The following is an 18,797-nucleotide window of genomic DNA, read 5'->3' as shown; positions in this document are numbered from 1 at the left end:
CGCTCGGATCCATACGGAGTAATTGTTTGGTCCTCTCAATTGTAACAAAATCAATATAGCTCCTGAATTATCATTTAAATTCAGGAAGAGCGGATGATTGAGACTTAGTTTCTACGGTTCGGTGTTATCGACTATCGCCATTGACGATCTTCCTTCCAAGCTTCGAGAAAGTAAAAATTGAAGACAATAGGACCATATTAATGGACGTGTGGCTCTGATACCATATTGAATTCAGTTATCCATGGAGCTCTGTCATGGTGATTGAGCTGAATTACTCTGTTAGCGGGAGAAGAAGGAGGTCGCAGAGAATAAATCTTAGGGAATATTCTAGAAGAGGAGATATTGTAATATTTCACTCTAAATGTAAAATGTATCTGTACATGTGTATAAATAATGTGGGAAAACTAATCTAACTGTAGTTAGTACTAAAGTTAACTCTAGTTACTCTAACTCTAGTATAGTGTAAGTTAGTTATAACTAACTAATGGATAACTAACAAAACTAACCACCACTAGCACTACAGGTCCACATCTATTCTTCAATCTTATATTTGCCTCTGGTCACTGGTGAACATATCGTGTATGTTACAGTAGAAAATAATTTTTTTCTCGAGAGAGACTAGAAGTATATAATAAGGATAAAATGGAAGGAATTGTTCGTTTTCGTTGTTATTAGCATACATAAACTTCTTGACACTCAAAATTTGATGTTTGGTTAGTTTAGAAGAATATTTTTGACTGGCTCAACTCTCATTGAAAAATTATGGGACTTTTACAGGACTACCAGGTGATGTAAACAATTAGCCACTTATATACGTTTAGAGAATTCGTCCATTAATAAATTACATAACACAATTTTATTCAATTCACATAATTATACTCTGAAGGTGTACAATAGTAAAAAATAGTTGAATCACATTGTTATATACTATTAAGGTATACAATATGTGAATTGTATACTGCAAAACTATAGAACATACATATTTTTTGGGTATTTTGTAAAAAGTTTTCTGGGTATGAATTGTAATACTTTTTAAAACAGATACTTTCGGATAATTAATTATTTTATCCTGAAAATTTAAACGAAAATTTTTAATTTTAGGACAATTCAGGACATTTATGTCCCAAAAAAGGTGAACTGAAAAACTAAAATTCATTACAGATTGACTAATTCCTAAATAGTAGCCTTTTAGAGTGGCTACCTGGTGTCATTTCTACTAACTTCTTAGACTACTTCAATGAATATGGAGCTTGGGCCATTGGGGCTTCAAGCTTTGGGCAGAAAAGGAAAAGGAGCACACCTAACAAGTGCACAGGACCCTTTTGTACAAGGCTCTAGATCTCCTATATGAACTGTTGCCAATACCAAATGTATTTTTTATTTATTTTTGGTTTCTTTTTTTTCTTTGGTCAAATGGTAAAAATAGTTACACTCTGCTGGAAAACAACACCATCAGACATTAGTAGAGGTAACACCTCATTTGAATTGGGCAAAATACAAACCCTGCAAATCAAAGCATTCGAATCTAAAACAGTTTGATCCACATTATTTCCACCTAGTTTGTTCAACTTACTATGTTAATAGAACAAAAGAGTACAACTTTTTTCTATGTTAATATTCCTCCCAATTTTTTTTATTTTCTTTTTCAGATTCTGGCACCATATTGAGCAAACATCAAACAGTTCTAATAGTTCTGTAAAAAAACTAAAGGCTAACAATACCATACTCACTAACAAAACTATTCTGAGGATAATAAGTTAATAACCTATAGTCTTGCTCTTCTATTTATAAAGTTCATGGGTTCAGTGAAATATAATATATATCTTCTCATTAGGTTAACACTCCTCAATCTATGATCATTTTATTGATACTGTTCAATTTGTTTAGCTTCACTTTAAATGCTATAAAAGGATCCGTTTTCGTAAAGTTAAAACTTGTGACATGATTTCCAGAATTACCCCAATGCATGATCAGAACTAAGCAATTCAATTTACGAACTAGTGATCGATGAACACTCTTTCCTCAAATTCTACTCCCCTCTGTCTTCATCTTTATTGTTAAGATGATAGTGAAGGATTTAAACTTCCTAGAAAATGAATGCAGTCCATCTTTTTTTTAACATCTTCAAATTTTGAAATTTAATGATGATGCACAGTGTTTTATTGATTTTTTTTCCTTGATAAAATGGTAACTCAACTAAATAACCATAGATGTAAAAAAAAAAAAAAAAAAAAAAAAAAATAGGTGTTCAAATTTGTTTTAACATACTACTAGAATCAACAATCTATTAAGGAACTCAATATTATAAGATTCCGCCAAGTTTTACAAATTCTCGAGTCCTTACTCCATCCCTCACAGGTTGATTGGATATTCGATGTATCTAATAGATTGTATCGCTTGATGTAGTTTAATAATAATTTGTTTCTTTGATTTAATTGTATAGTTTCAAGAACTAAAAACTAATTGTTCGGAAAAATTAAACTCAAGTACTTTCCTCAAATTGTGGAAGTACCAAAAACAAAAAACTGTGGAAGTACCAAAAACTAATTGGAATTATCCACAAGTACTTTCGGAAAAATCCAAAAGTACTCGAGAGTCGAGTGGGTTAGTTAGCAATCCCAAAGGCTATGCATTTTACTCTTTTCTCTGTTTCTCCTTTCGAACTTGGTTAATAGACGAAGTAAAAGATGCATAAACGAAGTAGAGCCGAATATGGTGTAGATTTATTTTACATAAATTGTCCATGGACAAGATAAGAATCACGTTTTTTTTCCTGCTAAAGCACGGAGTTGTAAGTCTTTGGAGTTTAGTTTGCTGTATAGGCAAACATTTCTTGCCCCCTCTCTATACATCTTCTCACAGGTCTTTAAAATTTATGACATTTAACGAACAAAAGAGTGGTGCTTAATATCTTCTGTTACATTGATGGAAGACTCCTAGGGAGCTTATAGATTAAAAGTTCCATAGTGGATGTACTGCTGGCCTACTCGGTGTATGGATATTTTCTTCTTTTTTGTGATTTGTGACAAGAATAGGCTCCTCTGGAACTCGAGTCAATCTATTGTCTCTGAGCTGTGGGTATCCCGGAAACAGCTTCTCTATCCCCTTTGAGGTAGGGGTAAGGTCTGCGTACACTCTACACTCTCCGGACCCCACTGGTGGAATTTTATTGTTGTTGATTTAATTGTATAGTATCAAATAACTTTACTAATACCCTAATTACTACAAGTATTAAATTTAACAACAATTACAAAATAATTTAAGACATCTCAATTTCTTAATTTATCACCAATTATGCCTCGTAAATATTTTAAGATATTAAATTCACCAAAATCCTAACGAAATTAATCAAAGACACAATGGTTTTGGTGGTCTTAGCATAAAAAAGGTAGGTGAGAATGCTAAAAGGGATAAATTGAAAAATGAAGCGGCAAACAAACTAGATGTCTAACATAGATTCGTATATTTAGATGTTATTTTGGTAATTTGATTGCGCGAGCAAATTCGTATTATGTTATTATACTTGTGTGCATGTTTGGTTTGGAGCCCAAGGTAAGGTGAAGTTAAATAAAAAAATAGAACTATGAAATAATAAGTAACATAACTGGAAAAAAAAAAAAAAGTAACAATCGAATCACACCAAATGAGTATGTTACATAAAATGGGTCTTTTCGTTATTACATACCAACGAATTTAACAATACAATAAAATTTTAGTCCAAATATGTACAGATTAACGAAAAATCATATATAATGTCTTCACCAACTAGTATACATGACATATTCACATGCTTGCTTACCAAACACTAGAAAATACGAGAGAAACTCGCTCATTTTCCCATAGGAAATATTTTTTTGAAGATGTTTTTGTTCATACCAAACACACCCTACATGGCTACATCCCTTCAGGAAATGGGATGGATTCACAGCAATGGTAATAGCCATTGTCACCATACACAAACCTTTGTGAAAGATGAGCTTCACGTAAAAGACACTCTCCCCATTCTTCCGAGCCATACTGACCAAAAATTGCTCGTGCATCAAAGGAATCAGCATTTCCTGATCTATTTTTGCTACCAATTAGAGAACAGTAAGTCAGTGGCAACCATAACAACAAAGAGAGTTATGCAACCGGTAGCATCATGCTAGAGACTTAAAGCCGACTAATAAACAAGACTATGCAATGAAAGAATTAAAAATGGCACCTTCTGCTGTGTCGCGCATTCATTATAGTGGCATGTAACTGTATTAGGAAGGGCAGAAAAGGCTTATCAGGAACTTTTCAAAACATGAAAATAGCCACACAAAAAAAAAATATTAATTTTAGTAATTTTTATCACGACAATTTCATGGATAAGCTATACAAGCATTCTGGTATCAAATCTAAAAAGGAAAAAGGCCACCAGAGACTATAGAATACATCTAGAAAAGAAACTGTATCAAGTGCAAGTCTAAAAACAGTTTTAGGGGGACAAGCATTTCTCGAAAGTAACCATAAAAGTGAAAATATTATTCAATAAGATGATGAATAATGTTCACGTATTTAATACTTGATGCTAGAGCAGAAAAAGAAATGCACACCACAAGAATGCACCAGCAAGCAAAATGCAACTGAAGAAACAAGTTCCAGGCATATAAAGTTGGAATGCAGGAGGTGAGAAATGAGTTACGGTTCGAGAGTTCTTAATTCGAAGAGGTGTCAGAATTAAAATGGATGTAGCCATATTGACTCTTTATGGTGAATGAACTGCTTCCATTTCCAAAATAGGGTTTCTGGCTGTATTAAGAGATTCTCTACCAGGTGCCTTATGCTTTTAGGCCCTTTTTTTTTTTTTTTTTTTTTTGATAGCCTAGAAACCCCAGATCCAGTGGCACAAGGTTCGATTCTCGGTAGATAATGAGCACACTCCTCTACCCTTCTCTACTTAAAAATCAGGCTTTTGTACCGCTAGACCACAGCCCTGTGGGGGCGCTTTACCATTTCTTGTTATGAATAAATTGTTTTTATGAGAAAAGAAAGTGTAGGGTCCGTGGGGGAAGGAAAAACAAGGAAGAAGAAGCACTAGATTGAATGGTCAAAGTATTTGAACACAGCATCAACAGAAATAGAGTCCTAATGGACAAACAAAAAAGGCACTGCCAACCAAATTAACCAGAATACAGAATTAACACCTTGAAAGCTATACCTTTAACTTCCGGTTTGCATCTTTTTCAAGAACAAGACCAGCTTCAGTGAACGCATCAATGATGACCTCTAGAAAGGCTAAGGAATGACAAATGCAGGTAGTAAATTCCGTTAGAAATGACAAATGCAGAGAAATGAAAATTAGTGGGTACAGTGAGGGAAGAAGATGCCAGAAATTGTGGATACGACAAGCACGTAAAAGTAGGGCTTAACCACCAATTACTTCCACAGGAGCATATACAACATAAGCTTTTGCCGGAGACCCTCTCATGCACTCCTGCAGGGTAAGAACAAATCTGAGTTCTGGCCAAGAAAAATTGAGACCTTGTGAAATCTCATTAGAAGCGACAGCCCAGAAACATCCAGCATCTAAAATCTATATGATATGTAGTCTCTCACTCTCACTATCTCTGACACACACATACACAGACCAACAATTGAAGAAGCAAAAAGAAAAAGAGATTGGTGTCACATGAAAAGGAAAATGAATTCTCCAGTTACAATATAAGTGGGTCAACATCACTACCAATGGCACAGTTGAAGGCTCTATACACATTTACCAATTGTTTGGTTCGGAGTTTAAAAATTACAGAAGTCTATTTACTAATTCACATTTCCACTCACATGCGTTGTCTTTTTTTTTTTGTAATACTTTTAACTTTTAAGCACCCTCCACTTCCAACCAAGAGGTTGTGAGTTCGAGTCACCCCAAGAGCATGGTGGGGAGTTCTTGGAGGGAGGGAGCCGAGAGTCTATCGGAAACAGCCTCTCTACCCAGGGTAGGGGTAAGGTCTGCGTACACACTACCCTCCCCAGACCCCACTAGTGTGATTATACTGGGTTGTTGTTGTTGTTGTACTTTTAACTTTTAAGCATATAAACTCAAGGCAGGCCTGATCTATGTTTCTTCATCAATTCGTACTGTTTCGCTACAAAATATTAACTGTAATATCACTACTAATTCTTGTATCCTGTTTGGAGAGGTTTTCTTTCTTGTTTTAGTGTTTCCCCAAGCCATTAACTTATTAGCCCATGAGAGAAAATCATCAAACCACAAGAAAATATTTTAAACTAGCAAACTGCTATAGCACAACAAATAGACATCAGAATCCATAAAATAAAATCTGAGTGGACCATATGCATATCTGAGGTAAACACATACTGCAAGCCCGGCAATTACTCTCCAAAAAGGAAAAAGCCAAAGAAAAAGTCACTAGCGAAGTACAACTAAATTGATTAAGTTAACTCGTGTTATTTTACTTTGCAAAACAAAATATTGAAATTTTGTGGTGCATGGCAAAATTACATCACATTCAACACATGTATAGTTATAAAAGGGAAAAAGGAACAAACACGTCAGGTGGCAACTTAAATTTATTCGAACCTTATAGATGGACATTTCAAGTATCTCTAGTATGAGATCTATCATTTTGTTTTTGAAGTAAAAGATAAAGTGCAAGTTAAATTCAGACAATATTTAATACTGAAAAAACAAAATATAGATGATCTTCATGCATATGAACCTAAACAATGTAAAAACATTAGTTTCTGTAATACAATATGAAAATTTCCAATTTGACAGTTGCAATAATCTTAGGCTCAAGATGCTAAAAGTTGTGAATACTGAAAGGTGACTTGCTCTTAGATGTCTTCCTTCAATGTTCATTCGAGAAGTTTGAGCCGAGGAGTGATCCTTTCCTACTTTGCTCTTTTGGTGACTTAAACCAACAATCTTACGGTAGGTGGAGATTCCTCACCACTAGTCTATCCATCCATTGTTTCCTTTCACTCCTCTCTTACTTTGTTCAATGAATCCTAGATCCTTTGCTGCATCAAGATAGCCATTAATAGTGAAGTGCATTTGCTACAGCAAGAAAACCATTAATCACCTTCTGCTCAATCTACAACATCTTTCCATGTTTCTTCGTTATTGGACTCTACTTACATGAGATGGGATGAGTAGTGGCAGACGGTGTTTTGATCATTTTTCTTACGGAAAAGGGCCAAAACTACCCCTATTGCTTGGTAAATGGTCTGAAATTACCCTCCATCCATCTTTTGGTCCATAAATACACACGATGTTATTTCTAGGCTTAAAATTACCCCTCCCGGTAATGGTGCAATATGTGTGGACCCATTTAATGCGTTGGCAACATATTAATAGGCCACGTGGCTATTTATTGTAGTCATTACATCCGGGTGTAATATACCCGCCCCATTATTTAACCCGCCCCAATAATAGGTTATCCACTTCTTGTGCGTTAACCTATACCTTTTTATGCAGACGATTAGCAACAGATGATTCACCCAAAGATTGATTGCAAGCAGATAAGCAAATACGAACTCCACGGATAAATTTCAAAGGAAAGGGTTATGATGCCAGTTAAATTGTCAGAACTAAACCAGCTGTGTACACAAAAAAATTAGCTTCAATAAGTAGATGATATAACTTACGCGGATAAGAATTAACATGTAATGGTTATCAACTATAGCAGCCTGAAGTGCATAATTGTATAACTTGGATAAATACTTACCAAACCCTTCAGTCTTATAGACACAGGTCGGCTCTCCAAAGCATCAAGTACTTTTGGTGAGACACTCTGGTTTATATTGAGAAGTTAGACAGAGAAAAAGATATTACAAAGGGACAAAATAGCCATTCAAGTAGAAATGTTTACCTGCAAAACCTGAGCAGCTGCTTCAAAACGGTCCTTATTCCAAAGCTTCAGCATGAGCACAGTCAAGTGGAATGTTTTTGGGTTAATAAAGATGGACTTCTCAATTCCCAACTCTGTTTGAGTGGAAAACATTGGTGAATTTTGTCAGAGATTAAGAACTAGAAGCACCGAGTCCCCATGCTAGGTTGAAAGATGGGGATAGATATTATAATAAACATAAGGAAATGAAGAGAGAACAATTTTCATCTTTTACAACAACATTAGTACATGAATCCTTTTTCTCTCTTCATCTTTTAATCAAGGCAGAATACCTAATAACCCATAAACTTGGCACGAATTACTAGTAGCACATCTGAACTATTCGTAATCTTAATTACTCCTCGACTTAGCTATTTGATAGTCCTTATCCCCTAAGATGCTGACATGGCAAAGAGCTTAGGTGCATGCAAGTGACGAGAAATTGAAGAATCAGCTAGAGGTGGGGTATTTTCCACCCGTTACTTGACAGTCATATACAATGGTTTATTTATTCCAATTGTTTACTTCCCCTAAGATGCTGACATGCAAAGAGCGTAGCAAGAGCATGTATGTCACTTCCTGGAGATGAGATCATTCAGGGGTTAGATGCTGTCAAATATCCAAGTGCATAGGGTAATTAATACTATGTGCAACTAATAACCCATGCCAAGTTTACGGGGATTTTAGCTAACCTGTCCTTAAGAAAAGTAACACAGTACGTAGATCTTATACCTAATAGTTCGAAGCCTTTGATTCTGAGGTAGGGGACTTGGACACTTCAGTAATTCCAAGAACTGAGTTCTGAAAGTTGATGAGTTTGTTTACCAGTTCAGGATATATGGCTAATGGAAGCGATACAAAGTGAGAGTAGTCCGGATTTTGGCTTTCAACTGCCTACAGGAAACAAAGAGGCACAAATAAGACTTGGAGGACTAACTCAACTTTAATCCTGAAAGAATTCCTCGACAAAAAACAGAAGTCAAATAAAGTGGCCTTATTTAGACGTAATGCTATATTTTAAACAAATTACTGGTTAAAATATGGCTGTTTAGTAAAAAATTTATCCTTAATAGAATCAATGGAAGCAAAAATAGACAGAAAAGCCTTAGTAAAGACTCTGTTGATTAATAACTTTGCAGCACTGAATGTTCAAGCAGAAATGAGATCAATTATAAGAGATATAAGAGCAATTCAGGCAGCGTAGACATGAGATTATTCCTAACTGCAAAGCGATGACCTATAAATCAGTATATGCACTTTCAATAAATTAGGCGTCTGGGCATATGCTTCTGCTGCGGTGCTGCCACAGATCCTACTTCCGGGTGCAGTTTTCTACATAAAAAAGTACTACGAACTATAAAATCCAGATGAAAAGATGCAAAGAATTCACTCCAAAACCTATCCCCTCCTATGAACGCCGCAGCTCTTGTATTCTTATGAAAAGGGAACCCTAATTATTTATCGACTACTCTTGGTTGGGTAGGATGGTCTAATTCCATTTACCGAAAAAGAAAATGGGCCCGAATGATCAACGAACATAATATATACCATTTTTTTCACAGGCTGTCGATCCATTTGATGGATTGGACCTATAAAAGCAGAACAGTGAAGATCAGCATCACAAATCCAATGTAAAATAAAACATTTAGGAGCCATATTCAAAAGAATCCAAACATAAAATAGAAGCACGGTCTGGACCAAAAAATAGTGTTTGCAATAGGCACTCCTAAACCTCAAACTATGCCGACACAGATCAAGGTCATGGAGAACAACAGAGAAATGATCAAATGGATACTTATAAAGAGTCGAAAACTTTCAAACGCCACGTATAAAGGAACTTCAGATCAAGTTGATTTAAAATTCTTGTACTTATGCAGACATAAAATGAAAAAACAACCATGTAAGGGTATGAGTTAATACCAGAAGACTGAGAAGGACTAGAGCCTGAAGGTGCACCCCTAGAACGAACATTTGATGCTCCTGATCTACTCGGTTCTACATCCCGTTGCAGCTGGTTTCCACAGCTGCCGCCACCACCATGTTGCTGAGGCTGCTGTGGCGGTGCCCGTATCCAAGCAGTACCACTGCCGCTACTAACATCTTGTTGTCGCTGCTTCGGTGGTGGTCGCGTCCAAGCAGTACCACCGCCACTACTACCATGTTGTTGTGGCTGCTGCTGCGGTGGTGGCCGGGGCCAAGCAGTACCACCACGACCCGGATTCTGACCAGCTGTAAGGTGCTGACCCGTACCCTGCTGATTATAAGGAGCCCCACGACCCTGATATTGACCCGGACCAGATGCCCTTGGCTGGTTATCCCATTGTTGCGGAAGCTGAAATGGTGGCTGCTGATTGTATGAACCCATCTGGGACCCACCCCTTCCGCCTCCACGGCCTTGCTCCTGTTCGGAGTTACCACCACCACGGCCTCGGCCACGACCACGGTTACCTCCACCGCCACCACGTCGGTAATTTCCACGGTCCATTTTCCAACTTCACTAAATAAAACAACTGTAACTTTTCAAAACAAAAAGTATATATGTGCTCCTTTTTAGTTGTCATATCTTGCTTATATAGTGAAAGTAAACTTTGATCCACATTTATTAATTTTCAAATATCATTTTCGCTTGAAATTTTTATTCACTTTTTTTAAAATTTTACAATTCTTATGTCCAAACGCCCATTAAATATGGTATATAGAGTAGAAACAAAAGAATATTAAATGGAATAAGGCCGAATAAACTCCTGTACTTATTTCAATTTGACATCTCGCCCCCTACGTCACTTGTTTTCATCTAGACAATTCTACTTGATAAAAAGCTTATTGTCTTAAATCCCTTTGACCGTTAATCAAAGTTATGTAGTATTTATTTTGTTGAGTCAGATAAAGTGTGTGGCTCCACGCTTTTAAAAAAAGAGTGAATGCAATAATTTTGATTAAAAAATATTAAAATCAAAAGAAAACTAACAAAGAAAAGAAAAAGGAAATAATTTAAAATATTCCCCAACTCCTCCCCACCTACATCTTCTTTCCCGAAGCTTCGCCCTTCCGACCCCCCCCCCCCACAAACCCACAACTCTTTCCCTCGCCTCCCTCCTCTGGTCACGAACCCTCAACCCTCCAACCTAGTTGCGCAATGGTAAAGAAGAATCGAAAGAATATAGATGAGTAGGGATGGCAATTGGGTAGGGCAGGGGCAAGTTGTGTGACCTGCTAAGCTTTTGATATGCCCTATCCTTCCCTATTTAACATTTTTCAAGTTGCTGCCCTGCCTTGCCCCGCCCTATTAGATCCTACCTTGCCCTGTTTAGACTCTCCTTCATTTTTTAACTTTTTTCATTTTATAAGAATTTTTCAAGTTTTTATAACTTTTGACCTTTTAATGAAGCTAGAACTCATTACCTATCATGTCCTTCCTTGTTCAAAATTTTCTTAAAAAGTGTTTTGACCTGCCTTATCCTGCCCTGCCCTGTTTAAGTATTGTCCTGCCCTATTGCTATCCCAATACATGAGGCTTAACAAATATACCTGAAATTTAACCCAAAAAAATACCGAAGTCTTCTCTTTAATTTCTCTCTAAGATGAATTAGTACCAAATAAAGAGGGAGTGGAGGTGCGTTTATCTGTATTTTATGAGCTTCCAAGATGAGTTCTATGCCATTGGGAAAATAGCAAGTTAATAAGATTTTTTTGGCAAAAATCATGATCTGATTCAGTGCATTTTGATTTGTACACACTCTCTCAACCATCAAATTGGGCTGGTGCCTCTTTTGATTTGTACTAGCTATTTTTTGGGGACAAAAACCTCAAGAACAGCCGGATCGAATTGGGTCCTGACACCCACAACCACCAATTGCATGTACACAAACACATACAGTAATCAAGATTCTCTTTTTTAATTAATCTAAAAAATGGAGAAATCAAAGAGCTTTCAATCAAATGCACACGCCATACATAAATAGTCATATCTTAAAACGTGAAGAATTTGAGAGTGTACAGCAATATATAATAGGAAGATTATCCCAAGGCACAAGCATCAGAAGTCCAATTAAGGGTTAACGATCAAGTGAATGGCGGCCCATTTTAATTCTACAGAGCCAACTTAACTTTTATTTCATAATATCCCAAAATTCTGAACCTGAGAAGCTAGAATAAGCGTACACGTATAAACTTTAAGAAACAGTCAACATCTGATTACTTACCTACAAGTATAAGGTCAAATATTGGAGAGAGATCATGAACAGGAAACCCTACGTTCTCGGATGAAAGACGAAAGTGAGAGTAAAGTGGCTATTCCTTTCTGTGAAAATGGTCATGAACTGTACCAAGGAATGTATAATTTTCTTATTTATTGTCCCGCTGGTATGAGATCAAATACCACATATAAATAGTTGTCCCACTCTTTTTTAACCTTATTTAACCTGCTGAAATCAATGTTCAAGAACCGATTCAAAAGAGCAAAAAGTAGTGAAGAAATGAATTTAACTTATATATTGTGATAAAGTAATTTTTTTTTGCACTATCAGCGATATTTCACCTATAAAGCATAAAATGTACAGTGCTAAATTACCTACGCGCGAGATTGTATTTTTTGCGTCTATTAATAAAAAGTGTATAAAATTTAGAATAAGAATGAATTATGTGCATTTAGCAATTGACGTCTTTAAATTAAAAAATATATTATTACATTGACAAAATAGTTAAATGTAGAGTTATTGAAGTCTATTTTTAGATGATAAAAAAGGCGAACGATATTTCGCTAAGAATATTCGTGCTTTTAATATAGTATAGATAGATAGATAGATAGATAGATAGATAGAAAAGTATAAATACGAAAAAGAATTAGGTTACGTGCCGTGTACATATATCGATAATTATTAATTTTTTAGTTTTATATAAACATTACTAAATAATGTATATTTGAAATGCAATTGTGGATTGTCTTTTTGAAAGTTTTTTTAGAATTTGATATTAGGTTGTGCATTTATATTTTTATACGTAAATTCGTTAGATTTAATGATAGAATTTAAATGGGAATCTAAAACCTTTGTATAAACCAAACCTAAACTAATTTAAAACAAATTGAAAATAACTATAGACAAATTAATTATGAAGTAAATAAGGAAAAAAATTATTTAAGTAAATCGTTTTAAATTCCTAAATATGTAGGACTTTTTACATAGTTCAAATAAGGAAGAATTTAATGTAACGACCCGACCAGTCGTTTTGAGCTCTAGCACATCGTTTGGTGGTTTGATGCCTTGAGTAGTTTCACTTCATGTTTTATGACTTGTACACGTGGCCGGAATTGAATTTCGGGAAGTTCGGAGTTGATTCGGAAGGAAAATTCTAAATTCGCAAGCTTTAAGTTGGAAGAATTGACTAAGGTTTGACTTTTGAGTAAACGATTTCGGAATTGGGATTTGAAAGTTCCAATAGGTTCGTATGATAATTTCGGACTTGGACGTGTGTTCGGGTAGAGTATCGGGTGGTCCAGGAGCATTTCAGCGCCTATTATGAGAAGTTGGCATTTTGGATGTTCTAGAATTTCAAAGTTTGGTTTGAAGTGGATATTTATGTTATCGAAATCCATTTGGAGTTTTGAGCCTTAGAATAGGTTCGTATCGTTATTTTGTGACTTGTACGTAAAGTTTGGCATCATTCCGGGATGTTTAAGTGTTATTCGGACGCGTTCGGCGAAGTTTGAAGGTTGGAAAGTTGAAAGAAAGTTTTTGGCCGTCGATTTGTAATTTTGATGTTGTTTGACGTAATTCGAGGCTTCGACTAAGTCCGTATCGTATTTTGGGATGTGTTGGTATGTTTGGACAGGGTCCGGGGGGGCTAGGTGCGAATTGGATTGGAAACGGATCGAGTTTGGACTTGGAGGAACTGCTGAAGCTTAAGGCTTCTGGTGCGATCGTACCTGCGAGGTTATGGCCGTAGGTGCGAGACCGCAGAAGCGGTCCAGGAGTCTCAGAAACGGTAGGGAGTGAGGCTGGTTGGATTCGTAGGTGTGAGAAATTTACCGCACATGCGGGTTCGCAGATGGGGGCGGAGAAGCGCAGAAGCGGAAGTGGTATGGGTCTGGATGATCGCAGGTGCGGGTGCTATAGCGCACCTGTGGAACCGCAGGTGCAGTCATGGGCGCGTAGGTGCGGAGTGGTGCTCGAGTTGGGGAGTCCCTAGATGCAGAAGATTTTCGCATAAGCGGATGCGCACCTGCGATTGAATGCCCGCGGAAGCGGAAAAATCTGGCACCTTGGGGGAAGCCGCATCTGCGAGGTAGCTTCCGCAGAAGCAGAGGCGCAGACACGCAAGGAGTTCCGCATGTGCGGAAAATCAACTAGGCAGATTGTTTAAAAATCGGGATTTTTCTCATTTTACACATTACTCTCTTGGTTTGGCCGATTTTTTGGAGAACTTCAAGGGGAGATTTCATCATCTATGGCAAGGTAAGTTATTACCACATATTATAAGTTAAATGCATGGATTCTATAAGGATTTAAACGTGGAAATTAGTAAAAATTGTGAGATTTTGGTAGAAAACCTAAAATTTAGTATTTTTGGATTTTGACCACGAAATTGGATATGGAATTAGGAATAAATTATGTATTTGAGTTTGTGGTGTTATGGGTAATGATTATCTTCAAAAAAATTCAGAATCCGGGCACGTGGGCCCGAGGGTTGACTTTATCGACTTTTCGGGGGGAGTTGAAAATTATTATAAACTGATTAATTATGGATAATAGAGTATATATTTATGGATTTGCACATTGTTTGACTAGTTTTGGAGAGACGGGCATCGATTTGAGGTGTTGGAGTGGCGTTGGAGCCGACTATGGAACTTTGGAGCGAGGTAAGTCTCATGTCTAACTATGTGAGGGGAAAACTTTCCCTAGGTGATGTATTTGATATGTGCTACTTGTTGCAGGGGCTACGGACGCACGAGGTGATGAAAGTCCGTACGTAGCTAAATTCATATTATTGTCCGGGTAAACTTAGGTTCACAACATGCTATAATTGTACTATAGGGTTATCTTTGCTCGTTTAATTTCTTTATTTCGCATTACGACTTGAGACCAGACTTGCGTAGAATGATAGACTTGCGTTTGTAGAGATTTTACGGGCTTCATGATTAGCCACAGAATAATTGTGCTCCTCTATGAATTTCTCTCGCGCTATGTGTTTTCATCGAAAGGTCTTCCTTAAAATTTATAACTCACACGTTTATTCGTGCTTGGGGTCAAGGACCCATTAAAGTTTCTTATTCTAATGGGATCGGGTCATTCGCCTCGGCAGGATTATGTACCACACTCTCATGGGAGCGGTTCGTTCGCCTCAACAGTATAATAGATACATCTATGGTTCATGTCGTTCGACCCTCGACAGTGCGCACAGTATGATGGGATCGGGCCGTATGCCTCAGCATTTCTATAAATACCCTTATGGATCGTACGTAATATTTGACAAGAAACCAGTGTATCTGTGAGTTTTTCCTGGTTTTAATTGTGACGACCTATCTGGTGAGGTCCATTATATATATATACTCCGATTGAGGAGGTAATCGCTAATTGAGAGCTTGAGTTCATCGTTGAGAGGAGCATTGTACCACGTATTTGTACTTGTTTATTTCGTTTATTTATTCTGCCTCACATCTGTTACTTCCTACTACATTTGATTTATTGGACCACTAGTAAGTATCGATGTCGACCCCTCGTCACTACTTCTCTGGGGTTAGGCTAGATACCTACTGGGTACGCGTTGATTTACGTACTCATTCTACACTTGCTGTACTTATTGTGCAGGTATATATATGTTTCTGATGGTCCTCTGGGTGCAGAGGCGTGGCTATTGCGGGGACTTTATGGTGAGCTGCATTCCATGTTACGATTCGCAGCATACAGAGTCTCCATTAGAGTTATTTATACTCTTCTGTCTAACTTGTATTCCAAACAGATGTTGCAATTTTTATTGTACTCCTTAGTAGATATTCATGCACTTGTGACATCGAATTTTGGGTGTTCCAACTGGTTGTTCATTATTGTAGTTCATGTAAATATTATCATTTTACCCTGTAAATTCCATTTTATATTATTTAATTAATGGAAACTATGATTTTAAAAGTAATAAAAATGAGTAATTAAGTTGGTCACTCACCGTTGGCTTGCCTGACGGCGGTATTAGACGTCATCACGACTTATAGTGAATTTTGGGTTGTGATATTTAATAACCAAAACTTTTGTTGATTTTAAAATAACAAATATTAGAAAAATAAATTAATTACAATTTTGTCCAATGAAAAATCTACTTTTAAAGGGTAAAAATAGCGGAGGACATTTCGCTAATTGTGTTTAAATAATAAAATAAAAGTATAAATTCCTGAAGATGATCATATATGTTAATCGTGTATAACGATTCAATAATAAAGAAGGTCTCATAAAATTCCTCAATCATAAGTCAATAATTCAACTTAAAATTTATTTCAGTTTAATAATATTATAACTTTAATTTCACAAGTTATCATGCTTTCTTTTCAATTTCAGCAAGAACAAGTCCTTAAAAACCTAAATAGTGCTAAAGTATAGAACTTAAAATATATAATCAGGCAACTAATAATCTACAACTTTCATATGATCAAAAAATTAAATTAAATAGCAATGAAAATAAAACAAATTTAAAAGATACTAAAGCAAGCTTGTGAGAGAATTTATAATTGAAAGAAAACTCATCCATGACATATTTAAGCCAAAGAATGACTTAGAATTAGAATAAAAAAAAAGGGCAGCCCGGTACATAAGGCATCCTGCGTAATTTAAGTGCATGATCTATATAAAGTAAAATTTTAAAGTTCTAAATATTAGGACTTTCAGTCCAAATAAGAAAAAAACAATAAATAAAAGTTTTATTAATTTTAAACTTTTAAAAATTATAAAAATAATTAAATGACTTATAAATGAAGTATTTTTTATAATAATTAACATTAATTTGGAGGGACTTCAGATTTTCTTTTTTGTTTATTCAAGTTAGCTTTAATATTTAGTCTTTCGTTGTAGGTATTTTATTAAATATTCCAGAATATAAATATAATAGGTGTTATAAAATAAAGATTGTAAAGTAAAGACAAGTATAGAGAGAAACTGATATATTATTCAAACTTCAAACTTCTGTACATAATGAACTGAATTCTCCTCTATTTATAGAAGAAAGGAAGCTGCTGTGTAAGCTGCTACTGCAAGCTGCTGTGTAAGCTGCTGCTCTAAACTGTTGTGCCAGATATAGATAATCTTCTATCATGAGTAATATTTATCCATAGCGGAGTACCGAAAGGATAAGCTTCTTCAGGAGGCTTATTTCCAATAGAGTACTAAATAGATAAACATATTTATGGCGGAGTCTCATATGGATAAACTTCTTCAGGAAGCTTATTTACAACAGAGTACTAAATAAACATCCATAGTATAATATATTCATAACACTCCTCCTTGGATGTTCATTAAAAGATAATGTGCCTCGTTAAAACCTTACTAGGAAAAATCCCGTGGAAAAAAATCCTAGTGAAGGAAAAAGAGTACACATATTTAGTAATACGCATTGCTAACTGTCTCATTAAAAACCTTATAAGGAAAACCCTGTGGGAAAAAACCTTAATAAGGAAAAAAGAGTACATCGCGTATTTTACTCCCACTGATGAAAACCTTGTTTCAAATATTTAAGTCTCCGCATTCCAATCTTGTATACCATCTTCTCAAAATTTGAAGTTGGTAAAGATTTGGTGAATAAATTTGCCGGATTGTCACTTGAATGGATTTGTTGCACATCAATGTCACCATTTTTCTGAAGATCGTGTGTGTAGAATAATTTTGGTGAAATGTGCTTCGTTCTATCTCCTTTTATAAATCCTCCCTTCAATTGGGCTATACATGTAGCATTGTCTTCGTATAAAATTGTGGGTCTTTTTTCACATTCCAAACCATATTTTTCTCGAATAAAATAAATTATTGATCTCAACCATACGCATTCCCTACTTGCTTCATGAATAGCTATTATTTCAGCATGATTTGAAGAAGTAGCAACAATAGATTGTTTTGTGGAGCGCCATGATATGATAGTACCTCCACATATAAACACGTACCCGGTTTGAGATCTAGCTTTATGGGGATCAGATAAATAACCTGCATCTGCATAACCAACAAGATCTGCACTATCTTTGTTAGCATAAAACAAACCCATATCAAGAGTTCCCTTTAAATATCGCAATATATGCTTAATCCCGTTCCAATATCTCCGTGTAGGAGAAGAGCTATATCTTGCTAGTAAATTAACAGAAAATGCTATGTCAGGCCTTGTAGCATTAGCAAGATACATAAGTGCACCAATTGCACTGAGATAGGGTGTTTCAGGACCCAGGAGTTCCTCATCCTCTTCTGGAGGTCGGAACGGGTCCTTATTCACTTCAAGTGATCGAACAACCATTGGTGTACTCAATGGGTGTGCTTTGTCCATGTAAAAGCGTTTTAAGACCCTTTCTGTATAGACAGATTGATGGATAAAGATCCCGTATGCTAAATGTTCAATTTGCAGACCAAGACAAAGTTTTGTCTTCCCAAGATCTTTCATCTCAAATTCTTTCTTAAGATATTCAATTGCCTTTTGGAGCTCTTATGAAGTTCCAACAAGATTTATGTCATCAACATAAACAGCAAGTATAACAAATTCTGAATCCATTTTCTTTATAAAAATACATGGACAAATAACATCATTTATGTAACCCTCTTTCAGCAAATATTCACTGAGGCGATTATACCATATGCGCCCAGATTGCTTTAAACCGTACAAAGATCTTTGTAATCTGATTGAGTACATTTTTCGAGATTTTGAATATGCTTCAGGCATTTTAAATCCTTCAGGGATTTTCAT

The 18,797-nt window shown here is 36.0% G+C and overlaps 2 protein-coding genes across 6 annotated transcripts; both read right to left on the bottom strand.

Annotated features, from left to right (window-relative positions):
• Positions 1 to 3,610: 3,610 nt before the first annotated feature.
• LOC104115850 (glutenin, high molecular weight subunit 12) lies at positions 3,611 to 12,380 on the bottom strand. 5 transcript variants are annotated; one of them, XM_018777565.3, is made up of 10 exons: positions 12,083 to 12,379; positions 9,801 to 10,372; positions 9,429 to 9,469; positions 8,613 to 8,774; positions 7,863 to 7,975; positions 7,719 to 7,784; positions 5,371 to 5,461; positions 5,186 to 5,253; positions 4,205 to 4,242; positions 3,611 to 4,072 (listed from the first exon to the last, which is right to left on the bottom strand). In XM_018777565.3, the coding sequence occupies exons 2-4, from the start codon at positions 10,363 to 10,365 to the stop codon at positions 8,613 to 8,615; spliced, it is 768 nt and encodes a 255-aa protein (XP_018633081.2). In that variant the 5' UTR covers positions 10,366 to 10,372; positions 12,083 to 12,379; the 3' UTR covers positions 3,611 to 4,072; positions 4,205 to 4,242; positions 5,186 to 5,253; positions 5,371 to 5,461; positions 7,719 to 7,784; positions 7,863 to 7,975. The 5 variants fall into 5 exon arrangements, with proteins under 5 accessions (XP_018633081.2, XP_070051861.1, XP_070051862.1 ...); XM_070195760.1 differs by having other exon boundaries at positions 9,801 to 10,377; positions 12,083 to 12,378; XM_070195761.1 differs by having other exon boundaries at positions 3,611 to 4,063; positions 9,801 to 10,377; positions 12,083 to 12,378.
• Positions 3,895 to 7,916, bottom strand: LOC138905246 (uncharacterized). Its single transcript, XM_070193751.1, has 6 exons — positions 7,863 to 7,916; positions 7,719 to 7,784; positions 6,985 to 7,048; positions 5,186 to 5,262; positions 5,063 to 5,112; positions 3,895 to 4,072 (listed from the first exon to the last, which is right to left on the bottom strand). The coding sequence occupies exons 1-6, from the start codon at positions 7,914 to 7,916 to the stop codon at positions 3,895 to 3,897; spliced, it is 489 nt and encodes a 162-aa protein (XP_070049852.1).
• Positions 12,381 to 18,797: the final 6,417 nt, after the last annotated feature.

This window comes from Nicotiana tomentosiformis, chromosome 2, assembly GCF_000390325.3.
Source record: "Nicotiana tomentosiformis chromosome 2, ASM39032v3, whole genome shotgun sequence".
Classification (NCBI taxonomy): Eukaryota; Viridiplantae; Streptophyta; class Magnoliopsida; order Solanales; family Solanaceae; genus Nicotiana; species Nicotiana tomentosiformis.
The sequence above is the reverse complement of the archived record's forward strand: the minus strand, read 5'-3'. Positions and strand labels throughout refer to the sequence as shown.